Genomic DNA, 25,170 nt, shown 5'->3' with positions numbered 1-25,170 from the left:
AGCGAGGCATGTCATCCACTGCTCCTGTCTCTCTGTACTTCCTCCATTTCTAACATCGCTTTGATTCACTCTGAGACATCTGGACATTTCCCTTGTTGAAAGCATGGCACAAACTAGCAATGCGGATGCGATCGAACAGTGGTATTGACCGTCTAGGCGTGGTTGAACTGGAGACAACACAAACCGTGTACCTCCTTCCTGGTCGGCTGATCGGCTGTCGGACCCCCTCTGTCTAATAGGCGCTGGTCATGCATGGTTGTTTACATCTTTGGGCGGGTTTAGTGACATCTCTGAACAGTCAAAAAGACTGTGTTTGTGATATAATATCCACAGTCAATGTCTATCTTCAGGAGTTCTGGGAACTGGGGTGAGGCAAAACTTTTTTTGATGTATTACGTAAAAGTGTTAGCTTCCTCTGTTTCACTAATCACCATTTCGATGAAGATTCAAGCACATTTGACTAATCACTATTCTGATTAATGTACAGCTAATCTGAGAAAGACGACTTCCCCATTTGGCTAGTCATCACTCTCATGGTGATGCATCTCCTGTATTTGACTTATCATTTCAATGAAGTGATACAATCAACTTCCCCATTTAAACAGTCAGCAGTATGATGAAGATACACCTCATCTGACACATTTAACTGTGCTCATTTAGTGATCTCCATACAGATGTAGATGCATCCCATCTCTCACACCTGACTATCGGCCCAACGAAGATGCACCTTATACGCCACTTGTCACTGGCCCCATTGGAGTGGGGAAGCTTTTATCAGATGCAAATGACTTTCTCATTTTGGTAATCATTTTAGCGAAGGCATATTCCACCTCAACTGTTAAATTTGACTAATCAACATGAGTGTGTAACTTATTTGGCATATTTAAGTGACCCATTTGGTAATTAGTATTGAGGTGCTGGCACATCTTATTTGCCACGTTTGACTAGCACATTTAATAAATCACTGCACTGAACATGAATGTCACTGGCACATCTGACAACCGCATTTGAACAACCGTCATTTAGAGCAAACGGCATCTCATCCACCACACATCATTAACTTTCCTGATGCAAATGCATCTCGTCTGCTCATTGGTAGATCTCATTTTATCAGCATCCATGTGGTGAGTGTGACGACTGCGGTTCTACCCTGCCACTAAGTATCGCCAAAATACCCGAGAAGTACCGTGTTAACTAATGCTGTCCAAATCAAGCCGTATCTAAATAGACGTTTCTCCAAATTTTACTTCCCAACACAATATCTGACAGTGCATTTATCCCAGTTTAGCATAGAATAACGATATTAAATAAGATTTAAGGACATTGACAAAAAAATTTTTTCTAACATCAATAAACAAAAGAATACCAAAGTTGAGTGATGAACCCACAATTTTACACGACTCCCATTCAAAGTAATCACAACCCGTGTGGTTTGACAGCTACCCACCTTTGAATTACCCACTATAGAATGTTAGCACCAATAGCAAGCGAGCTTCACTGTCATTGGTCGACGTTTAAGAAATTAATGCGGCGCCCTTGTCCAAGTAGCAAAGCATTACAATACTTCAGGTAAATGCTACGGCACACGAATTTAGACAAATAGCCTCCAAAAGTTATGAAAAAAATACACATGCAGCGGCAGCGGATTTAAAATGTAAAAAAATAAAATGGAAATAATTAAAAGGGAAATAGCTACTGCTAATGAAAGTCAACAATATCTGCACAGAACACACCACTTCGTGGGGAACACTTTTATTCTAAAGAAGACAAATGTTACATGTATGTCAGCCAAAAGGAAATTAAAATTGTTTGCAATAATTTTGAGTCTTTGAGAGGAGAGCGCTGCTTTTAAATCTTATCTTGTGTGTTGTGACGATGGTCGCGATATCGACGGCAGCTGGCTGGTCCTGGTGAAACGCTGAGATCTGCTCCCACGGTCGTGTGATTGCAGCTGATGAATTTTTCTCGTAATCGGGCGGGCGGTGGTATTGATTAAGCTGCAAATCTGATTACAATGGCGTTTTGCAGACCACAGGTTGGTCGATGTAATTGTTGTTACAGATGTCCGTATGTGGACAGTATTAATGTTTCTGGCACACACAATTTAAGTTCACTTATGCCACACACAGTTTATAAAACTTGCCGATGGCGAATTCTATAGAAAGTCAATTCGTATTATGAGTGTCGCGATCGCGAAAAACCGTCGTGGGCGGGAATGTACTCACACACAATAGACAGTTCGCATAAGTTCATAACGACTGTTACTGATTATAGGCGTCCGACAGTTCATCGAAACGCGAATAAATACGTAAGTTCACAGTACTTGAGTGTACGAAAACACAGACAAAATACAAGTGCAGTTCAATTCACAGACACAAAGCTACAATACCGTGAATTCTCGGTTGCATTGTCATAGTTACTTCATCTCACGGCACAGTCTCAGTATTTACTTCGCCCAGTTTCTACACTCACTATTATCATATCACGACCTGGTATAAAACAGTCATTCAAAACGTACATCGCTTGCCACTAAACTCAATCTTCACCAGTTCGTAAAAGTCACAACTCCCACAGTAAAAGATGTGTCCTTCTCTCTAGCTACCCAACAACACAAACGCCTTTGTTGGATCGACTATCGATATTGCTCTCTCTCTCTCTCAATACTCTCGCCCACAGTTTATACAACATCAAAGTACATATATCTTTAAACAACTATTTTCTACCCAACTTATTGCTGTAAACGATAAACAAAGAAAAATTAAAGCTTTCCACAATCAATAAACTCTAAACCTATTTATCTACTTACAAAAAGGAAATAATTTCCAGTTACATATTACATCTAGAGAACAACTTTTATCTCTATATTGCAGGACAAAAGAAAAATGCGTTACAACATCAAAGATATATGAACAGACGGAAAAAAACAATATATATATATATATATATATATATATATATATATATATATATATATATATATATATATATATATCGCAAAATAAGATGTCTTCACATGAGGATGCACCTCTTTGTGTCTCATTGACTGTTCCATTTGATGAATCATTTCAGTGATGGCGGATATCATCTGAGATATTTGTCTGCACCATTTGACTAATCACGTTTTCAGTGAAGATGTATCTCTCCTGCTGCATTCAAATGCACCATTTGATTAATCACCATACTTGTGAAATTCATCAGATTAGAAACATTTCAATGCCTCCATTTGACTGATGTCCATTCTGGTGAAGGTGCACCTCATCTGAGGCATTTTACTTCAGAAGTTTCACGTGTCATGGCTACAATACATCCTGTGATACTGGAGCATTCAACAGAGCACCAGTCAGCATGTACAGGGTGTTTCAAAAATGACCGGTATATTTGAAACGGCAATGAAAACTAAATGAGCAGCGATAGAAATACACCGTTTGTTGCAATATGCTTGGGACAACAGTACATTTTCAGGCAGACAAACTTTCGAAATTACAGTAGTTACAATTGTCAACAACAGATGGCGCTGCGGTCTGGGAAACTCTATAGTACGATATCTTCCACATATCCACCATGCATAGCAATAATATGGCGTAGTCTCTGAATGAAATTACCCGAAACCTTTGACAACGTGTCTGGCGGAATGGCTTCACATGCAGATGAGATGTACTGATTCAGCTGTTCAATTGTTTCTGGATTCTGGCGGTACACCTGGTCTTTCAAGTGTCCCCACAGAAAGAAGTCACAGGGGTTCATGTCTGGCGAATAGGGAGGCCAATCCACGCCGCCTCCTGTATGTTTCGGATAGCCCAAAGCAATCACACGATCATCGAAATATTCATTCAGGAAATTAAAGACGTCGGCCGTGCGATGTGGCCGGGCACCATCTTGCATAAACCACGAGGTGTTCGCAGTGTCGTCTAAGGTAGTTTGTACCGCCACAAATTCACGAAGAATGTCCAGATAGCGTGATGCAGTAATCGTTTCTGATCTGAAAAATGGGCCAATGATTCCTTTGGAAGAAATGGCGGCCCAGACCAGTACTTTTTGAGGATGCAGGGACGATGGGACTGCAACATGGGGCTTTTCGGTTCCCCATATGCGCCAGTTCTGTTTATTGACGAAGCCGTCCAGGTAAAAATAAGCTTTGTCAGTAAACCAAATGCTGCCCACATGCATATCGCCGTCATCAATCCTATGCACTATATCGTTAGCGAATGTCTCTCGTGCAGCAATGGTAGCGGCGCTGAGGGGTTGCCGCGTTTGAATTTTGTACGGATAGAGGTGTAAACTCTGGCGCATGAGATGATACGTGGACGTTGGCGTCATTTGGACCGCAGCTGCAAGACGGCGAACGGAAACCCGAGGCCGCTGTCGGATCACCTGCTGCACTAGCTGCGTGTTGCCCTCTGTGGTTGCCGTACGCGGTCGCCCTACCTTTCCAGCACGTTCATCCGTCACGTTCCCAGTCCGTTGAAATTTTTCAAACAGATCCTTTATTGTATCTGTTGTGTCGGCAGACTTGCCAACACTACGCACACTAATTGAAAGAGGCGGCCAAGATGCACGCGCTAACTCACGAAGGATGGAGGGAGATCTGAAACAGGAGACTTAATGAATGCTATAAAGAAAAGTACATATCTTCTGCACTACTTAACTTTTAATCCTTCCTTTGTATACATCGTTCTTGATGAGACATCTGGAGATTGTGGCGATACAAGTGCGACTCTTTAGATACAAGCTACCTATGGCTAATGGCGCCTTGCTAGGTCGTAGACATGAACTTAGCTGAAGGCTATTCTACTGTCTCTCGGCAAATGAGAGCAAAGGCTTCGTCCGTATAGTCGCTAGCAACGTCGTCGTACAAATGGGGCGAGTTCTCGTACGTCTCTCGAGACCTGCCTTGTGGTGGCGCTAGGTCTGCGATCCTGACAGTGGCGACACGCGGGTCCGACATGTACTAATGGGCCGCGGCCGATTTAAGCTACCAGCTAGCAAGTGTGGTGTCTGGCAGTGACACCACAGTATCGCTTTTCGGTCCTTTGGTTACATTAAACCTCCGTTGAAAACTTCGTGCCGGCCGAAGTGTCCGTGCGGTTCTCGGCGCTGCAGTCTGGAACCGCAAGACCGCTACGGTCGCAGGTTCGAATCCTGCCTCGGGCATGGATGTTTGTGATGTCCTTAGGTTAGTTAGGTTTAACTAGTTCTAAGTTCTAGGGGACTAATGACCTCAGCAGTTGAGTCCCATAGTGCTCAGAGCCATTTGAACCATTTTTTTGAAAACTTCGTCTTGTTGCAACAACACTGTGTTCTAGGCGGTGGAATTCCAACACCAGAAAAATCCTCTGTTCTAAGGAATAAACCATGTTGTCTACAGCACACTTGCACATTGTGAACAGCACACGCTTACAGCAGAAAGACGACGTACAGAATGGCGGATCCACAGACTGCGTTGTCTTCTATATCTTTCACATCACTTGCAGCGCCATCTGTTGTTGAAAATTGTAACTACTGTAATTTCGAAAGTTTGTCCGCCTGAAAATGTACTGTTGTCCCAAGCATATTGCAACAAACGGTGTATTTCTATCGCTGCTCGTTTAGTTTTTATTGCCGTTTCAAATATACCGGTCATTTTTGAAACACCCTGTATGTAGACTGAAAGCATATAACGCATATGATCCTTTACTTGACGCTGTTCGTACAGTCAAGTGTATGGGTAACCGGCAGGGGGATACGAGTGTGGCTGACGGCGGCGTGCCGTGTTGCAGCTGAACGGGATCAACACGCAGGGGGAGAACACGGCGGACAACGGCGGCGTCAAGGAGGCGTACCGCGCCTACCTCGCCCTGCAGCGCCGCGCCGGCCAATCAGAGCCGCGGCTGCCCGCGCTGGCCGGCCTCTCCCCGCGGCAGATGTTCTGGGTGTCCGCCGCGCAGACCTGGTGCTTCAAGTCAGTAGCGGCGCTCTCTCTGTGTGTGCACTCTGTGGCCGGGCGGTTCTAGGCGCTACAGTCTGGCACCGCGCAACCGCTACGGTCGCACGTTCGAATCCTGCCTCGGGCATGCATGTGTGTCATGTCCTTAAGTTAATTAGGTTAAAGTAGTTCTAAGTTCTAGGGCACTGATGACCTCATCTACATCTGCATCTACATGGTTACTCTGCAATTCACATTTAAGTGCTTGGCAGAGGGTTCGTCGAACCACAATCATACTATCTCCCTACCATTCCACTCCCGAACAGCGCGCGGGAAAAACGAACACCTAAACCTTTCTGTTCGAGCTCTGATTTCTCTTATTTTATTTTGATGATCATTCCTACCTATGTACGTTGGGCTCAACAAAATATTTTCGCATTCGGAAGAGAAAGTTGGTGACTGAAATTTCGTAAATAGATCTCGCCGCGACGAAAAACGTCTTTGCTTTAATGACTTCCATCCCAGCTCGCGTATCATATCTGCCACACTCTCTCCCCTATTACATGATAATATAAAACGAGCTGCCCTTTTTTGCACCCTTTTGATGTCCTCCGTCAATCCCACCTGGTAAGGATCCCACACCGCGCAGCAATATTCTAACAGAGGACGAATGAGTGTAGTGTAAGCTGTCTCTTTAGTGGACTTGTTGCATCTTCTAAGTCTCCTGCCAATGAAACGCAACCTTTGGCTCGCCTTCCCCACAATATTATCTATGTGGTCTTTCCAACTGCGTAATTTTTACACCCAGGTACTTAGCTGAATTGACAGCCTTGAGAATTGCACTATTTATCGAGTAATCGAATTCCAACGGATTTCTTTTGGAACTCATGTGGATCACCTCACACTTTTCGTTATTTAGCGTCAACTGCCACCTGCCACACCATACAGCAATCTTTTCTAAATCGCTTTGCAACTGATACTGGTCTTCGGATGAACTTACTAACCAGTAAATTACAGCATCATCTGCGAACAACCTAAGAGAACTGCTCAGATTGTCACCGAGGTCATTTATATAGATCAGGAACAGCAGAGGTCCCAGGACGCTTCCCTGGGGAACACCTGATATCACTTTTACTCGATGATTTGCCGTATATTACTACGGACTGCGACCTTCCTGACAGGAAATCACGAATCCAGTCGCACAACTGAGACGATACCCCTAGGCCCGCAGCTTCACTAGAATTCGCTTGTGAGGAACGGTGTCAAAAGCTTTCCAGAAATCTAGAAATACGGAATCAACTTGAGATCCCCTGTCGATAGCGGCCATTACTTCGTGCAAATAAAGAGCTAGCTGCGTTGCACAAGAACGATGTTTTCTGAAACCATGCTGATTACGTATCAATAGATCGTTCCCTTCGAGGTGATTCATAATGTTTGAATACAGTGTATGCTCCAAAACCCTACTGCAAACCGACGTCAATGATATAGGTCTGTAGTTCGATGGATTACTCCTACTACCCTTCTTAAACACTGGTGCGACCTGCGCAATTTTCCAATCTGCAGGTACAGATCTATCGGTGAGCGAGCGGTTGTATATGTTTGCGAAGTAGGGAGCTATTGTATCAGCGTAATCTTAAAGGAACCTAATCGGTATACAATCTGGACCTGAAGACTTGCCCGTATCAAGCGACTGGAGTTGCTTCGCAACCCCTAAGGTATCTACTTTTAAGAAATTCATGCTAGCAGCTGTTCGTGTTTCAAATTCTGGAATAATCCATTCGTCATCCCTGGTGAAGGAATTTCGGAAAACTGCGTTCAATAACTCAGCTTTAGCGGCACAGTCGTCGGTAACAGTACCATCGGCACTGCGCAGCGAAGGTATTGACTGCGTCTTGCCGCTTGTGTACTTTACATACGACCAGAATTTCTTCGGATTTTCTACTAAATTTCGAGACAATGTTTCGTTGTGGAACCTATTAATGGCATCTCGCATTGAAGTCCTTGCCAAATTTCGCGCGTCTGTAAATTTTAGTCAATCTTCGGGATTTCGCGTTCTGCTGAACTTCGCATGCTTTTTTCGTTGCTTCTGCAACAGCGTTCTGACCTGTTTTGTGTACCATGGGGGATCAGTTCCATCTCTTACCAATTTATGAGCTATGAATCTCTCAATTGCTGTTGCTACTATACCTTTGAATTTGAGCCACATCTCGTCTACATTTGCATAGTTCGGAAGGAATGGAGATTGTCTCTTAGGAAGGCTTCTAGTGACACTTTATCCGCTTTTTTAAATAAAATTATTTTGCGTTTGTTTCTGGTGGATTTGGAAGAAACGGTATTGAGCCTAGCTACAACGACCTTGTGATCACTAATCCCTGTATCAGTCATGATGCTCTCTATCAGCTCTGGATTGTTTGTGGCTAAGAGATCAAGTGTGTTTTCGCAACCATTTACAATTTGCGTGGGTTCGTGGACTAACTGCTCGAAATAATTTTCGGAGAAAGCATTTAGGACAATCTCGGAAGATGTTTTCTGCCTACCACCGGTTTTGAACAAGTATTTTTGCCAACATATCGAGGGAAGGATGAAGAAGTCCCCACCAACTATAACCGTATGAGTGGGGTATTTATTTGTTACGAGACTCAAATTTTCTCTGAACTGTTCAGCAACTATATCATCGGAGTCTGGGGGTCAGTAGAAGGAGCCAATTATTAAGTTAGTTCGGCTGTTAAGTATAACCTCCACCCATACCAATTCGCACGGAGTATCTACTTCGACTTCACTACAAGATAAAACCACTACTGACAGACTCTGAAGTTAAGTCCCATAGTGCTCAGAGCCATTTTTTGCACTCTGTGTCCACGTCAGTGAGCCAGCACTGGCACTCTGTGGACGGGAGATGTGGAGGCTCTGTAAACGCTTGAAGTTTCTGGCTCCTGCAAACACGTGGTCGCGGGTGGAGAGTCGTGGACAGGTGTAGGAGTAACTCGGGGTATTCCCCAGGGGAGGTGTGCCGCGAACCTCGCTGTTCGTGCCGTGTGTTTATAACTTGGCAGACACTACTGACTGTAACCTCAAAATTTCACACATCTACAATGCAGTGGAAATAACCCGAGGCATCCCACAGGGCAGGTGTATTGCGATCAAAAAATGTTCAAATGTGTGTGAAATCTTATGGGACTTAAATGCTAAGGTCATCAGTCCTTAAGCTTACACACTACTTAACCCAAATTATCCTAAGGACAAACACACACACCCATGCCCGAGGGAGGACTCGGACCTCCACCGGGACCAGCCGCACAGTCCTCGATTGTAGCGCCTTAGACCGCTGTATTGCGATCCTCACTAGTCGTGTGTTAATAACAAATCAAACATTGTTGTTGTTGTTGTGGTCTTCAGCCCTGAGACTGGTTTCATGCAGCTCTCCGTGCTACTCTATCCTGTGCAAGCTTCTTCATCTCCCAGTACCTACTGCCACATCCTTCTGAATCTGCTTGGTGTATTCATCTCTTGGTCTCCCTCTACGATTTTTACCCTCCACGCTGCCCTCCAATACTAAATTGGTGATCCCTTGATGCCTCAGAACATGTCCTACCAACCGATCCCTTCTTCTAGTCAAGTTGTGCCACAAACTTCTCTTCTCCCCAATCCTATTCAACACCTCCGCATTAGTTATGTGATCTACCCATCTAATCTTCAGCATTCTTCTGTAGCACCATATTTCGAAAGCTTCTATTCTCTTCTTGTCTAAACTATTTATCGTCCATGTTTCACTTCCATACATGGCTACACTCCATACAAATACTTTCAGAAACGACTTCCTAACACTTAAATCAATACTCGATGTTAACAAATTTCTCTTCTTCAGAAACGCTTTCCTTGCCATTGCCAGTCTACATTTTATATCCTCTCTAGTTCGACCATCATCAGTTATTTTGCTCCCCAAATAGCAAAACTCATCTAATACTTTAAGTGTCTCATTTCCTAATCTAATACCCTCAACATCACCCGACTTAATTCGACTACATTCCATTATCCTCGTTTTGCTTTTGTTGATGTAATCAAACATTATTAATAGTAAACTCAAAATTTCGTAGACTGTGACACCATCTATAATGCAGTGTAACCGGAAACTCGAGCGGTTTTAGGCGCTTCAGTCTGGAACCACCGGACTGCTACGGTCGCAGGTTCGAATGCTGCCTCGGGCGTGGATGTGTGTGATGTCCTTAGGTTGGTTAGGTTTAAGTAGTTCTAAGTTCTAGGAGACTGATGACCTCAGATGTTGAGTCCCATTGTGCTCAGAGCCATTTGAACCATTTGGACCGGAAACTGTGTAAGCAACGTGTATCTACGTGCTATTGCGTTATTATTGGGTCGGCACCGACTCCGTGTAACTCACTTGGTTACTTCTTACTATTAAACTAAAGCGTAGGCAAACGGTCGCTGCTGACAGTCGTCGTGCGGCACCTGTGAATGAACCGCGTCAGACACCCGTGTACTTGTTGCGTTCTGTGTAAGTGGCATGCGGCGCCTTTGAGTCAACAAACCGTAGCACTCGGATCGGTGTCCGAATATTTAAATGAACCAGATTCAAATGGAAATGATTATTGATGGTGAAATTAACGTGAGAAGATTACGTTCGCCACCGACTCTATCTATCCATACAACTAATCAAAGATTTGGTCGAGTCAGAAAATGAATTAATTTAATCACAGACAAAAAACTCATAAAAATGCGTACGGTGTGATGTTGCTCATAGGGGATGCGATGTAATTAATAGTACTGCCCGTGCACTGTTCACGAGAATCAAACATTTAAAATACAACAGAAAGTGCATGAACACTGTGCATAAGATCAGCTCCCAGCAACACACCTGAAAATAAGACTTAAAAATGGTTCAAATGGCTCTGAGCACTATGGGAGTTAACATCTGAGGTCATCAGTCCCCTAGACCTTAGAACTACTTAAACCTAACTAACCTAAGGACATCACACACATCCATGCCCGAGGCAGGATTCGGACCTGCGACCGTAGCGGTCGCGCGTTTCTGGACTGAAGCGCCTAGAACCGCTTGGCCACCACGGCCGGCAATAAGACTTGATCTAAACTATTTGTTTTAAAGTAAAAGAGGAAACTAATCACTGGACCTGTTCATAAGGAAAGCCGTTGGATGTGCTAACGGGAAAGCTACGAGGTGATTGGCTTAGGTGCAAAACCGTAACCTCGGAATGCAAGAGAAAATTGCGGAAAAATCATTTATTCCTCAGACATGGATGTGAGGCACGTACACAATTCCTGATAACATTAATTCCTAAAAAATTAAAGAAAAGCAGCGATACATTCACCGTTATAATCTACACCTAAAATCATTGGTGTGAATCATTCATACAACTGCGGTTGCCTGTTAACTGATAGCAATGGCTCGTGAAGCGGTACACGTTTCGCAGGACACCCGCATGCCCACGTGGTTTGTGGAGACGCAATTTCTATGTATCGTGGCCAAATTGCAACAATATCACATCACGCAATCATGAACAGTTAAAATTCTTTAAAACACACATCAGATCGAACAGTTAGTGATGACGGCAACAGAACAAACTCTGATGTTCAACCACGGACGAAAGATACATCAAGCAAGGAAAATTTGCGAGAAGGCAAAGCTACGTATTAATATTTAGAAAAATAAAAGTGCATACAAAAAAATTTGTTCAAATGGCTCTGAGCACTATGGGACTTAACTTCTGAGGTCATCAGTCCCCTAGACCTTAGAACTACTTAAACCTAACTAACCTAAGGACATCACACACATCCATGCCCGAAGCAGGATTCGAACCTGCGACCGTAGCGGTCGCGCGGTTCCAGACTGTAGCGCGTAGAACCGCTTGGCCACTTTGGCCGACAAAAGCGTATACAGGCAAACATTCATACAGGAGCGAGGGCTCACGTCTTATAGATGCGACACCTTAGTGTGGCGCTCTTCCGGCGGATCCAAATCTGCTATAGTAATTTAGTAAAAGAAAAATCTGCCAACGGTTTGCATTCCTTGCTGTGACAAGGCAAAGCAATCTTTCAGAGTTGGAAAGCGAGACCAAAAGCTAACAGCTCTCCCTTCGCCAAGTAACGACGCGCCACGCGGTCAGTCTAACTCACCCTTCTCCAACTGGAGCACAGCTGTGGACGCTTCCCGTACCGGCGGCAGACTGCCTCCCTTTTTCTCCTCCAGCCTCTTCCACGCTCCGTGTGGCACAGAAAACCCAAAGATGCCATTTCCGCCACCAGCCTAACGCAGATGGATTTCTCACAAGTAGCGCAAACCTCTTTGCCTACTTGAGCACTACAAGAGTTGGCTGTTCTGTAGAACTGCTGCTGAATCTGTACGACTATCGCAGACTTTCTGCAGTAGACTACACCACCGTCTGGCAACGTGACACACAACGACGGTCATTAAATCAGTTATAAAAAAAAGAGAAACAAGGAAAAGAAAGAGAACTGCTAGTGAAAGTGGGCTACCAGACTAATGAAAGGTGGCTACAAGGACCTTTTAATTTGGAATATATATTCGTTTCTATTTTGACAAGATTCCAGCAGGCTGAAAAGCCTGGCTACTTGCTTTAAACGTTCAGAAATGTAGAATTGTACACTTCACAAAATAAAAAAAACACAACATAGTATCCTGTGACAAAAAATGTCAATTAGCCACAATAGCAATAAGTAAAGAACCATCTGTGGGTGATGAACCTAGGAACATGCACTAACCCCCCTCAAATTGCTCTTGTGTGGACACTGAACACAAGATTAGGCTAGTTACAGTGAGCTGAGAGGCGTTTAAACAGTCACTCATCCCACACTCCTTATGTGAACGGAATGGGAAGAAACCCTGATCCGTGGTACAGTTGTGGTGTATCCTCTGCCGTGAACTTCACAGTGGTTTGCGCCAAGGAGATGTACAATACAGGGTTACTCGTAAGTGCTTCCGAGGTTTCAGAAAACAACTGACGAAAACTACGAGATGTACTGAAAATGGACATTTATCGGTGCATGGGGTTTTTATCTCCCATTACATACACTCTACGTGGGTATCATTTATGATGCAACAAACTTCAGTATGTGGCTGCAATTAATTGAAGTTGCTGATACGAATTGCCTGGGAGAGCACTACAGCAGCCTGTTTTGGAGAGATCTTCATTTGGGCTGCCTGTCGGCAGGAGAAAATCGATTCAGTGTGACAGTACGAAGCGTATAATATGTGTATGGTACAGTCGTGGACAAAACGAGCGAGACCCCTCGCCTTTTCGTTATGCTGATCCGCACGGCTTTAAAGTCTGCTACACAGCATAACAGGCAAGGCGACGAAGTGCTACCAACATACTATGCGCAGGCGTGAAATTGACAAACTATCTGAACTTTTTTAGACTGTATTCCATAATTTCTAAGACTATATTAATGCTGATTAGTGTGTTAAATACAACACGTAAACATAAGACAGAACTGAAAGAAGAAACGCTAATTTGTATGAAACGGACGAATAAAAATGAATTTCAACTTATCCAGACAACAGACAAAGAACCCCAGACCGTTACGAATTAGCAAAATATTATCCGCATTCGGCCGCGAAACGGTCTGTGTCAACGTTCAGACCAGTCATACTGGATTACCATTGCTGACCTACCATGAAAGTGTGCAAATTTAGCAATGCGTGAAGATTCATAACGAAATTCACTTAAACATCATTCAGTGCCACACTTAAGTCAATTCCATTATTGACAGAAGCGGAAAAAGGAGGCAGTATCATGTATGAAATTCTACAAGAGTGTCATATTGACATGCACAGGGCGCCAGTACAGAATAAAGGTAGCGATAAAACGTATTGGGTGCGCGAGAATTTCTTAAAATTGCTTTACTGATATTCTACCTGCCTCCATAGAGATTAGAACCGAAAACAAACCAGACCTTCCTTTCACTATGCTAGCAGACAACCTAGGCAAACAGCCCTCTATTATTACCCCAGACATGAACAAGCAGGCAATTTCGAAATGAAAATCTGCAGTTTCTGTTGCATAGAGCTTTCTGGACTCAAAAACATGAATTTTCTTCCTTTATGTCACCGCTTATGTGACAATCATTCGGGATGTTTATCGAAATAACAAATTACTGTTATTAGAGAGTAAATTTTGTAGGATAATTCTGCACCACCCCAGGAAATAAACGGCTACATAGCTGCCAAACGTATTCTGCATTGTTTCGAATTCTCCACTAGACTCGCCACAGCCAGAAAACGTTCATTAGCAGAAGTGTTTCTTAAGCTAGCTAGCAATGAGAATGTTCGTACTTCTAAAACGCGGTGGCATTAATACTGGGATGTGAATTACCACGTGTATAGGCAAATACATTCTATTTGCATTCCTGTAAACGTGATTTGGATCGAAAACGTAGCTACGACTAATATGCTTATGTATCGACAGCAACTAGAACATTTCGAATAAAGAGTAGCGGGTGTTATTTATGCGGCCCTCATCTTCAGTGTTTTCGTTGTTAGGATTTCGTCACCTAAACCGGTAAAAACGGAACCCTACTAGTCTCACTTTCTTGACCGGCTATCGGTCTACCCAACCCTTAAAACCCGTTTACCTCCAGAACGGGTGGACATAATAAGCGGAAATGTATCGCACTTCTTGCTGTAACCGGTCCCATGCTGGTGTAAAAAAGTGAGCTTCTATGTCAACGCAATCAAAAGATACGACGGTTTATGTAAAGAAAATTTACGCGAAAGGTCAAAAAATGGCTTCAAGAACTATGCGACCTAACTGCTTAGGTCATCAGCCCCTAGACCTAGAACTACTTAAACCTAGCTAGCCTAAGGGCATCACAGACATCTATGCCCGAGGTAGAAATCCAACCTGCGACTGAAGCAGCCGTGCGGTTCGTCACTGAAGCGCCTGGAACCGCTCGGCCACCGCAACGCGGCGAAACCCTACTCACCTCATGTATAATGATAATATATACTGTCTAGTGAGGATAAACTGTATTCTCCAGCAACTCAGATCGTTTGATCACGGAACTTTTACGAAGCTACATTCAAACTTTGTCGAAGTCGTCTGCAATATCCATTACAAACACCCTAGGAACTTCGTATGCGATATCCACTTCTGAATACGCTGGCAGATAATGCAGTACTATAACAAGTAGGTGGGAACTTATTGTTATTGGTCCATGCATGACACTTTATTTCAATATCACTTTAACGCGCCTAGGTGTTCGTATATGGCTGAAATTAATGAACAAAAAGTAAATAAACAGTAAACAACTTCGATGTTCAGAGCAAGTGAAAGTCACATGTCGTAATTACAACATAATTTCGTTGTTACATCTACATGACTACATCAACAGGATTTCTTTGCAATCCGGACTTACGTGCCTGGCAGAAGGTTCGGATTATTTCTCTACCGTCCCACTCATTAACAGTGTGCGGGAAAAGGGACTACTTAAATCCTTTCTTGCGAGCCTTGAATTACATTATTACTATGGTTTCTTCTTGTGTAAGTACCCTAGGAAATAATGTTTTGGCATTCAGAACATATGGTGGTGATTGAAATTTCGTGAAAAGATCTCGTGGCAACGAAAAACGCATATGTTTTCATGAATGTTACCCCAACTCGATTATCAAATCTGGGATCCTCTCTCCCCTATTTCGTGACATTACAAAGCGTGCTACCGTTCCTTGGACGTTTTTGCGTGCACAGTCAATCACGTCTGTCAAGGATATTATAGCAGTGGACGGACAAACGTAGTGTAGGCAGTGTTTTCAGTTGGCCTGTTGCGTATTCTTAGTGTGCGGCCAATAAAACGCAGTCATTCGTTTGCCTTCCCCACAAAAGTATGTTTTCGATCTTTCCAGTTTAAGTTTTACTGGGTACTGAGATGAACTGACAGTGCTTCGACTTGTGTTTTGTCATGTAACCGAAAGTTAATTATTGTTATTGGACGCAGCTTTCGTGTTTAATGTATTCCTCAGTCAACAACAGTAGACTCCTCGTACACCACACATAACTGTTTCAAAGTATTAAATTGTTACTGATCTTACCATGTTGCAGTGGTCATCTTAACTTGCCGTTTTGAAAAAAAGGAAAATATTTTAGCGAAATGTAGCAACTAAGAAGCGGAGTATCCAAACAAACAAACGTTTCCGGTTTAAGTAGTTGCAGTAGGTCTACTACACAGTAACGTAAATTAGGAGCAAAGTCCATAAGTAGATCCTCATCAGGAAAACCAGCCCTCATAATGCAAAGTGCAACTACAACAAAGAAAGTTTCCAAACATGTCAATGAGTAGTCGAGGAAAGTGGACGCATTCTGTCTACTGAATCCCAACGCACGCAATTTACGAGGGGGCACGCCAAGTGTCAGACCCCGATCTTGCTTTTAACTACGCTCATTAAAAGAGGGGACAAAATAAGCTTAAACTCTACCGCTTCTGAGAAAACGACGGTCAAAGTGTTCAATGCGTTGTTGCTATAGTGTAGATACCGCTTAGCGGTTAAGGATTCAACTGAAGCGGTGGCTCTGCGGCTACCATAGCGACTTCGGAACTTTGCGCTGCGAGTTCGAAACCCGGTTTTTCCTTTTTTCCCCCCTCACTCTCTGAATTATCTACGAATGTTTATTCCAATTTATGATGAAACACTGTTGTCGTTATTCGTCAGTTAATTTACTGTGTAAGGAAATAAGTTAAAAAGGGAACACACAGTGCGTAGTGGGGCGATCACTCTGTTGTAGAAATAATTCAGAAGCCAAGATCGCTTAAATACTGTCTACTGGATAACCGGTTTCAACACACTAAAGGTGCCATTATCGGATCTAAATGTAGATTAACATTGATAAACCATTTGGATATAACGATACATGAGGCAGACGAGATGATTTTATATCAGCTTGTCTCATTCGTTTATTATTTTTTTAATTCATTAATTACACATAAAGTTAATTGTCGAGTAATGACAACATTATTTCAACATAAATTAGAAAAAAAACATTCGAAGATAATTCTGATAGAGAGGCAGGAACATAAAATAATTAAAAAACCCAATATGGTCTCGAACACGGGAATCAATGCTAAGAAGGAACGACGGTAGCCACTGAGCCACCGCTTCAATTGCGTTCTCGGCTGCAGAAGGTATCTACACTAGAGCAACAGCGCGTTGATAACTTTGGCCGTCGTTTTCTCGGAAACGGTCGAGTGTCTGCAGATAAGCCGAAACACAAGTTCGCTTATTTTGTCCTCTCCTTCACTGACAAGGGGAGGCCGCCAATTGTGAAATTCAGATTCGATTCATACTGCGCATAATAAAAGCTCATGGCCAGAGGTGTAATGTGGCAAAGCACCAAGATGCACTTCTCAGCCGTTGTCGAGAAAATCGACAGTGAGAAGAAACCGCTGCGGTGAAATACTCTCTACGATTAATAATTTTCTACAGCGTCGTGGCGCAGCGGTAAGCGCTCGAGTTCGTAATCCGAAGGTCGGCGGATCGAATCTCGCTCCATGCAACTTTTTTTTTTTTTAGTATTTGTTTTTTGTAATTCAAATGTGTGTATAAACACACACACACACACACACACACACACACATATATATATATATATATATATATATATATATATATATATATATATATATATATAATTCCCGGCAACACGTTGCAACAATTATGCATATAATAAGTTGTTGAAAGTCGTTTGTCGTGGAAAAACTGGCGACTTCGAACATCATTATGTTTTCCGCAAACAAATTTGATTTCACAAATGTTATTAATTGTCTTCATAATGTTAACCACGTATAGTTAGCGGAAGACGTAGAAACGATATTCCGAAACGAATGCGTATAGCGTAAGTCAAACGTTCGAATTAGAATAGAAACCCCACGAACACAAATTTGCTGTGGCAGGTATGAAATATAAACTCCGTTAATCGCTCGTTACACTTGAAGGACAGATGTTGAATGGGCCGAAACGAGCCGCCGCATAACAGCGTAGTTGCCTGCTAACTTCGAAAGAAGGTAGATGCGGTCCCTAGCACAACTTATAACACCGTCGAAAATCAGTGCGGACGTGAGAGCTTTGGTACACCCTGTTAAACAAACGGTAAAATGGAGGCGGTACAATTGGAGAGCGATCCGCCTTCACCAACATGCATAAGCAATTCATTAATAGTTTACATATATATATATATATATATATATATATATATATATATATATTTGAATTACAAAAAAATAATAATAATAAAAAAATGTTGCATGGCGTGAGATTCGATCCGGCGACCTTCGGATTACGAACTCGAGCGCTTACCGCTGCGCCACGACGCTGTAGAAAATCATTAATCGTAGAGAGTATTTCACCGCAACGGTTTCTTCTAACTGTCGATTTTCTCGGCAACAGCTGAGAAGTGCATCTTGGTGCTTTGCCACATTACACCTCTGGCCATGAGCTTTTATTATGCGCAGTATGAATCGAATCTGAATTTCACATTTGGCGGCCTCCCCTTGTGAGCAAAGTTTCGGGACAATCAGCCTATGACACTTGGCGAGTTCCCCTCGCTCGTCGAGTCGCTTCTTACGCCCGGCGAGAATTATGTATGCCTCCGAGTAAACTGCGCCACCTGGAAACACGGCGAGCGGGGATAAACACGTTTTCCTTCTTATAAGGCAACCCTCTACAGATAAAATTCATGAAGTGTTCTTCAGGTTGCCTCAGATATTTCAGAAATGTTTCTTGCGTCAGGCCTGCCGCATATGCAAAACGTAAACATTTCATTTCATGTAATATTTATCAGGATAAGACATGACAAGAGTGGACCAGTCCCTTCTGAGAAAAATTAGAGATTTTAAGTTGCTCCACTATGTAATGACACGGGCACGGGCTTGCGATCTGTCTTTTATGCCATCGATTTCCGTGTTACACATACTTGGCCACTGCGTTGCGGCTGCCATCGTGGAGGAGGCAGTCTGTTTCCTGCCAGCGCTGTTTCCGCAGCCAATATTAACCGCGACGAATCATTCAGTCAACGCTAAATGGCCCATCTGGCTGAGGCAGACAAGGGCGCTATAATAGAACTCCATGCAGAGGGATCCTCAAATGCCGACATAGCAAGAACTATGGGTCTTCACAAGTCGACGGTAGCCAGGTGGATCAGACGAAAGGAAGAGAGTGGTAACTTGAATGGGAGGCCTCATGGCCGTCGCCGCAAAACAACAGCAGCTCAGGATCAGCAGATACGCCGTTTCAGTGAGAACCACCCATTTGTCAACGCACGACAAATTCAGCAAACTTTGGGTCTCAATGTTAGCAGTAAGACCGTCACTCCTCGTGTAAGGGAAGGTGGACTGAGAGCAAGAAGCGCTGCTGTGAAAGAGACATTGACTGTTTCCCAAAGAGAAGCTTGCCTTGCTTTTGCTACTGAAAATGGCGACAAACCTCTCCAGTTTTGGAGGCGAGTGATTTTCACGCACCAAAAAGTTTTCTCTACGGCATCATCCGGAAAAGTACTAGTTTACCGGCCTAAATGTGCTAGGTATAATCGAAAATATATTTACAGTTGCCGAAGGAGTGGCAGGTTGTCGGTGCCGGCCGGTGTGGCCGTGCGGTTCGAGGCGCTTCAGTCTGGAACCGCGTGACCGCTACGGTCGCAGGTTCGAATCCTGCCTCGCGCATGGATGTGTGTGATGTCCTTAGGTTAGTTAGGTTTAAGTAGTTCTACGTTCTAGAGGACTGATGACCACAGATGTTAAGTCCCACAGTGCTCAGAGCCATTTGTAGTCGGTAACGGTATGGGCGTGGATATCGGCCGAAGGGTGTGGGCTCCTGTGGGAAGTGGAAGGAAGATTCGATGCGCGCAATTACATATCAATTCTGGAGAACGTGATGTTGCCTGCTGTGGCAGCAAGATTTGGCGATGATCAGATCATGTTCCAACAAGATCGCTCGTCTATTCATATGGCACGTGTGGTTAAGAGGCGGGTCGACGACCATAGTAATATTACTGTAACGGAATGGCCACCTAAAGGAGCTGACACGAATCCCATTGAGAATATCTGGGCAGAAATGGTCAGAGTAATACGAGAAAAGGGCAGTCACCGTCGACTCGCCGACAGCTTTCTGATGTGATTCATGACGCTTGGAATGAGTTACTTGAATCTCCTAGTTATGTGGCTCGAGTTGTGGGCTCAATGCCCAACAGACTTCGAGCTGTTGTGGAAGCCAAAGGAGGCTTCACCAATCAGCTGTTTCAAGCTTTGTTTCTTTCTTCTTCGTCTTTTTTTTTTTTTTTTTTTTACTTACAGACGTATATTTTATATAATTTCAAGGAAACGCAGTAAATGGAATGTGGACTGATTTTTGAGGCTTCATTTTGTGACGGCTAAACAGTGCTGCATCATGGGACCCGCTATTTGTCCACATGTGGCTGAACATCAGAGGTGTAAAAAATTTTGAGGTGCCGAAGTTCTCTGGAAGAATAACGTCTTTTAGACAAGGAGATGATTTTTAGTTCATTTCATTTTAACCATTCACACTATGATTTGACATTCTAATCTTTGATTTCATTTTATTATTATGTATCTTTTCTCCAGTGAAAGTCAACGGTAGTAAGTTTCAAGATATGAAGAATAACTGGAAGTTTCTAATTTGTGGAAAGCGTATTTAACAGTTAATATTTTCGACAAATCTGTAGTTATAGGACATATTAAGAAGCGAGTCAAAAATGGCATTGTGGAATGATCAGGTTGGTCTCTAAAGGGTAACGACGATAAAATAGCAAATATGAAACTATGGGTAACAACTATTGATGGTGAGGAGCCATAATCGATATGTCACTTTTCCGTAATTGTATTTCTGAAGTTTATCGTCAATCCTAGGGCTGACACCGATACTCTGTTTTACGTAAAGAATACAACCTTCAAAATTTATTTAGCAGCGCAGAATATTAAATCACAGTTTATAGATCAGGAACCTAATCCAACTGCCTTTAATTTTATTTTCACGGATGACATTGAGACAGTAAATAACAAGAGAAATAAGAAAACTCTCAGAATCAATATAGAGAATTCAAGTATCATGTGAATTCAAAAGTTTGCTATAATAGCGATTAATTGCTTTTTACAGACCCCTTCATGTCTACGTTTTCCGTCAGACAGACAATGTTTGAAACTAGGACTAACGAGGTAAACAATTTTTCCACAAATTGTCAAATTGGAAGTCGGAGAGCCAGTTACATAAATTACGATGACAACAAACGTTTTTCAAGTAAACTGATCACAGGAGGCATCCAACGCATTTATTGTGAGTTACATGCACAGTATGTAAACTGGCAACGCCACCAACACACAATACCACTAACAAGGGAACATCCCCATCGCACCGCCCTCAGATTTAGTTATAAGTTGATACAGGGGATAGGCCTTGAAAAACTGAACACAGATCAATCGAGAAAACAGGAAGAAGTTGTGTGGAAGTATGAAAAAAATAAGCAAAATATACAAACTGAGTAGTCCATGCGCAAGATAGGCAACATCAAGGATAGGGTGAGCTCAGGAGCGCCGTGATCCCGTGGTTAGCGCACGCAGCTGCGGAACGAGAGGTCCTTCCGTCAAATTTTCCCAGGAGTGAAAAGTTTAATTTTTATTTTCAGACAATTATTATCTGTCCGTCCGTCCGTCCGATGCGAGGTAACCGCGCCGTAGTATGATGACGCTACACCTAAAAAACATCGAAAGACATGACGTCAGTCGACTATAGCGCACGGAAGAGAGAGTATTCCTGCTAATGAGGCTCCCTGGCTGGCAGTTAACTGTTCGCTACTTTGGACGAGAGTGCATTAAATACGTGCGATGCATTGCGTGGGCAATATGAATCCAGCAAATATAGCTCGTGACTCCAATAACAATGTCAATGAATATTTTCCGAACTGTAAGGCATCGGAAAGTTCCTTAAGGGATCGAACGATTGTCGAACATTTGTATGATTATTTCCTACATTTGTTGAATAACAGTACGTGTGGTGATGATTGTCTGAAAATAAAAAAAAACAAACAACTAACCCGAGGGAAGACTTAAACCAACGACCTCTCGTTCTGCAGCTCCTCACGCTAACCACGCGACCACTGCGCTCCCGTGCTCAAGCTATCCTTGATGTTGCTTATCATGCACACGGACTACTCAGTTTGTTTGGTTTGAATATTTTTTTCATAGGTCCACACAACTTCTTCCTGTTTTTCGAATGATCTGTGTTCAGTTTTCAAGGCCTATCCACTGTGTCAACTTATAACTAAATCTGAGGAGGGTGCGATGGGGAGGTTCCCTTGTTAGCTATGAAACAACTGTAGCAAAACGGAGCATCCTCGTTATCCATGTGATGGATAAGACGACTAATTCGCAACATAAATGTCAATGTAAGCATCAGTTTCTGTTGGAACGTGCTTCCCGGACCAAATAACATACATTTCCTACGTCTTCAATGCGAATCATGTAGCAAATGTAATTTAAAGGACATAAAAATATCGAGTGAATTTACTAAAATAATTATGAACCACTTGAATTTGCATTCAACAGGCAATGTTCAGAAGTCTGGTGTAGGAGTACTGCATGCTCTAATTCGAAACAACAAAAATCAACAGAGTAACTATTATTGAACGTCATCAGGTCACTCATCGAGCATTCCTATGCAGTACTGTTACTGGTGACGTGTTATGATGCCTTTATCGTTAACTTCCTAAGAAGAAATGAAAGGCTGAGCCCCACCAAAAGACGTAAACTCGAGGAAAGAGTTGCGTGAACATATTATTTTACATCTGATAAATCCAAAAGTGTGTTTTGGGCTACGAATTCTGCCCCCAGGGTGTGTGCAACACAGCTGGAATTTGTTGCCAACAACTGAGACACCTTTCGGTCACAGTGTAAGAAAATCGAGCAACAAAACTACATCACCTGTGCTACTGCATGATAACGCACTATGTTGATTTGAGAAACAAAACTATCCAGGAGATTGATAGGAAAGTCGTCTCTCAGGCACATTTGTATTGATAGGGAAGTCCTCTCTCAAGCACTTGTCCCTCTCGTCATATATTTGTAAAATTTTACCTTTCCCACTCTAGATCGATCAACCGTCAAGGCAATTCATTTCTAGACGAAAATACTTTTAAAACTACTCTGGTTTATTGACATCGTTAGAACAAGTAGGTTTCTACAGGCGTAGAATTTGTAAACAACTTTAGCATTGTCATATCGTTTTAGATATCGTGAAAGAAAATTCTGCTGCTAATTAATTTCTCTTTGATAATTACTGTTGCGTTTAGTAAACTAATGGAAAATGCAATTAAAATATTCACTGTACTAATACAAACTAAAGTCAGCTTAATACAGAAACATCACGACGGCAGTCTATCTTAATAAAGCATTAAGTTTCTGTGAGACAATTGGGCTTATTTTAACACGAATTAGTAGGATATTACAGACTTTACACTTAGAAAAGATCTGTATTTATTTCATTTCCTGTACCATTCGTAAGTGTTATGAAAATGGGGCTTTTCATAGATAAAATTATGTATTCACAACAACAAAAAAATGTCGGCAGAAAACAAAAGTGGCATTATGAATCTGGCAGTACCGTAAGGTTTTCACTCTGACACTAAGAGTTACTGAAAGTAGCAAGAAGAATTTTGCTCGAGCGTTGTCTTACGATTCCCTTATTAAGTTTTTATCTGCCTGCTTGTAGCTGTGCTACAAAAGAATTAAAAATCTGGCTTTCAGCAAGTCTCGAAAGGCGAACAAAAGCAGCTTGCACCTGGTTACTAAGCATGTTGCCTGGGGACTGGTTTTTTCTTAAAGCGGGAAGACATCCTTTTGTGGTTCAATTGGCAAATGTCAGTCAGACGTGTGACGTTAGTCTAAGCGTTTCGGTGTGTTGAATTTGTTCCAATGATTTTTCTACACGTTTTTTCTGTCCCAAATAGAGTTGAAGTCTCCCATTAGCATTTTCACGTCATCTTGGTGAATTTTGCTCATGGTATTTTCGAGTGTGTTCCAGAATTTTTCAACATTGTCGATGTTTTTCTTATTTTCGATGTTGGTGGGTTCAAATGGTTCAAATGGCTCTGAGCACTATGGGACTTAACTGCTGTGGTCATCAGTCCCCTAGAAATTAGAACTAGTTAAACCTAACTAACCTAAGTACATCGCACACATCCATGCCCGAGGCAGGATGCGAACCTGCGACCGTAGCGGTCGCGCGGTTCCAGACTGTAGCGCCTAGAACCTCTCGAACACTCCGGCCGTCGATGTTGGTGGGGACACGTGCATTGATGAGTGTATATGTTTTACTGGGGCTCTGAATGACCATAGTCATAAGTCGCTTGTTGACGGGCCAGCCGCGGTAGCCGAGCGGTTCTTGGCTCTTCAGTCCGGAACTGCGCGACTGCTACGGTCGCAGGTTCGAATCCAGCCTTGGGCATGAATTTGTGTGATGTCCTTAGATTAGCTAGGTATAAGTAGTTCTAAGTTCTAGGAGACTGATGACCTCCACTGTTAAGTTCCATAGTGCTCAGAGCCATTGGAACCTTTTGATTGTCGATCGGTGTGATTTCTTTGACAGAGTTGATAGATCGGTGTTCGAGAAATGCAATGCCGAAGATTGGTACGCCTTTCGTTACCTTTTGTTGTATTCTGCTCTTGAAGATGCAATGGTTTCCCTAATGCACGGTTTCATTGTCAGTTAGTCGTGGTTCTTGAAGTGCAAGGATGAGAATTTTTTGTCGGTCCATTTCTTTTGTGAGATTATTTAGTTTTAGTGTTTGGATCAAGGTATCGATGTTTACTTTTAAATGCATGTTTTTTGCTTGTAGGGAAATTTACCAGAGATCTTCGATATTCTCTGTCGTGCTAACCTGGACTCCCCAGAATCCGAAAATCCAACTGCCGCCTGTCGACAGCCGGGTTGTGTACCACCTGGGATAAAGTTGACTTTGCTTGCATAGTTTACGTTTGCTTGTGTTTCATTGGTTGTGCTTGGGTGATACCAGGACCGGACAGGACCAGAGGGTGTTGAAGCCTTTGAAAGCAAATATTTTCAGCCAAGCTCATTGAGCTAACACGGTGACCAGAGTAACGGTGATTTTCACTCAGACGTGTCTGGATTTTGCGTTCAACGGATTGAGTAGCCGTTCAGGATTGTGTTAGTATTTGGTTCACCCCTAGTATTTGATTTCCTCGGTACCACCCATATGGGGGAG

The 25,170-nt window shown here is 42.8% G+C and overlaps 1 protein-coding gene across 2 annotated transcripts in view; it reads left to right on the top strand.

The window, feature by feature from the left end:
* The window catches only part of LOC126213142 (neprilysin-2-like), a 319,779-nt gene that overhangs the window by 272,328 nt on the left and 22,281 nt on the right, over window positions 1–25,170 (top strand). For both annotated transcript variants that reach the window (XM_049940760.1, XM_049940759.1), the window contains one exon: window positions 5,757–5,938. In XM_049940760.1, the coding sequence (XP_049796717.1) occupies window positions 5,757–5,938 (182 nt within the window). The remainder of the gene's footprint in view (window positions 1–5,756; window positions 5,939–25,170) is intronic.

This window comes from Schistocerca nitens, chromosome 11 (genome assembly GCF_023898315.1).
Source record: "Schistocerca nitens isolate TAMUIC-IGC-003100 chromosome 11, iqSchNite1.1, whole genome shotgun sequence".
NCBI classification, from domain to species: Eukaryota; Metazoa; Arthropoda; class Insecta; order Orthoptera; family Acrididae; genus Schistocerca; species Schistocerca nitens.
This window is presented reverse-complemented; position numbering and strand designations above follow the sequence as displayed.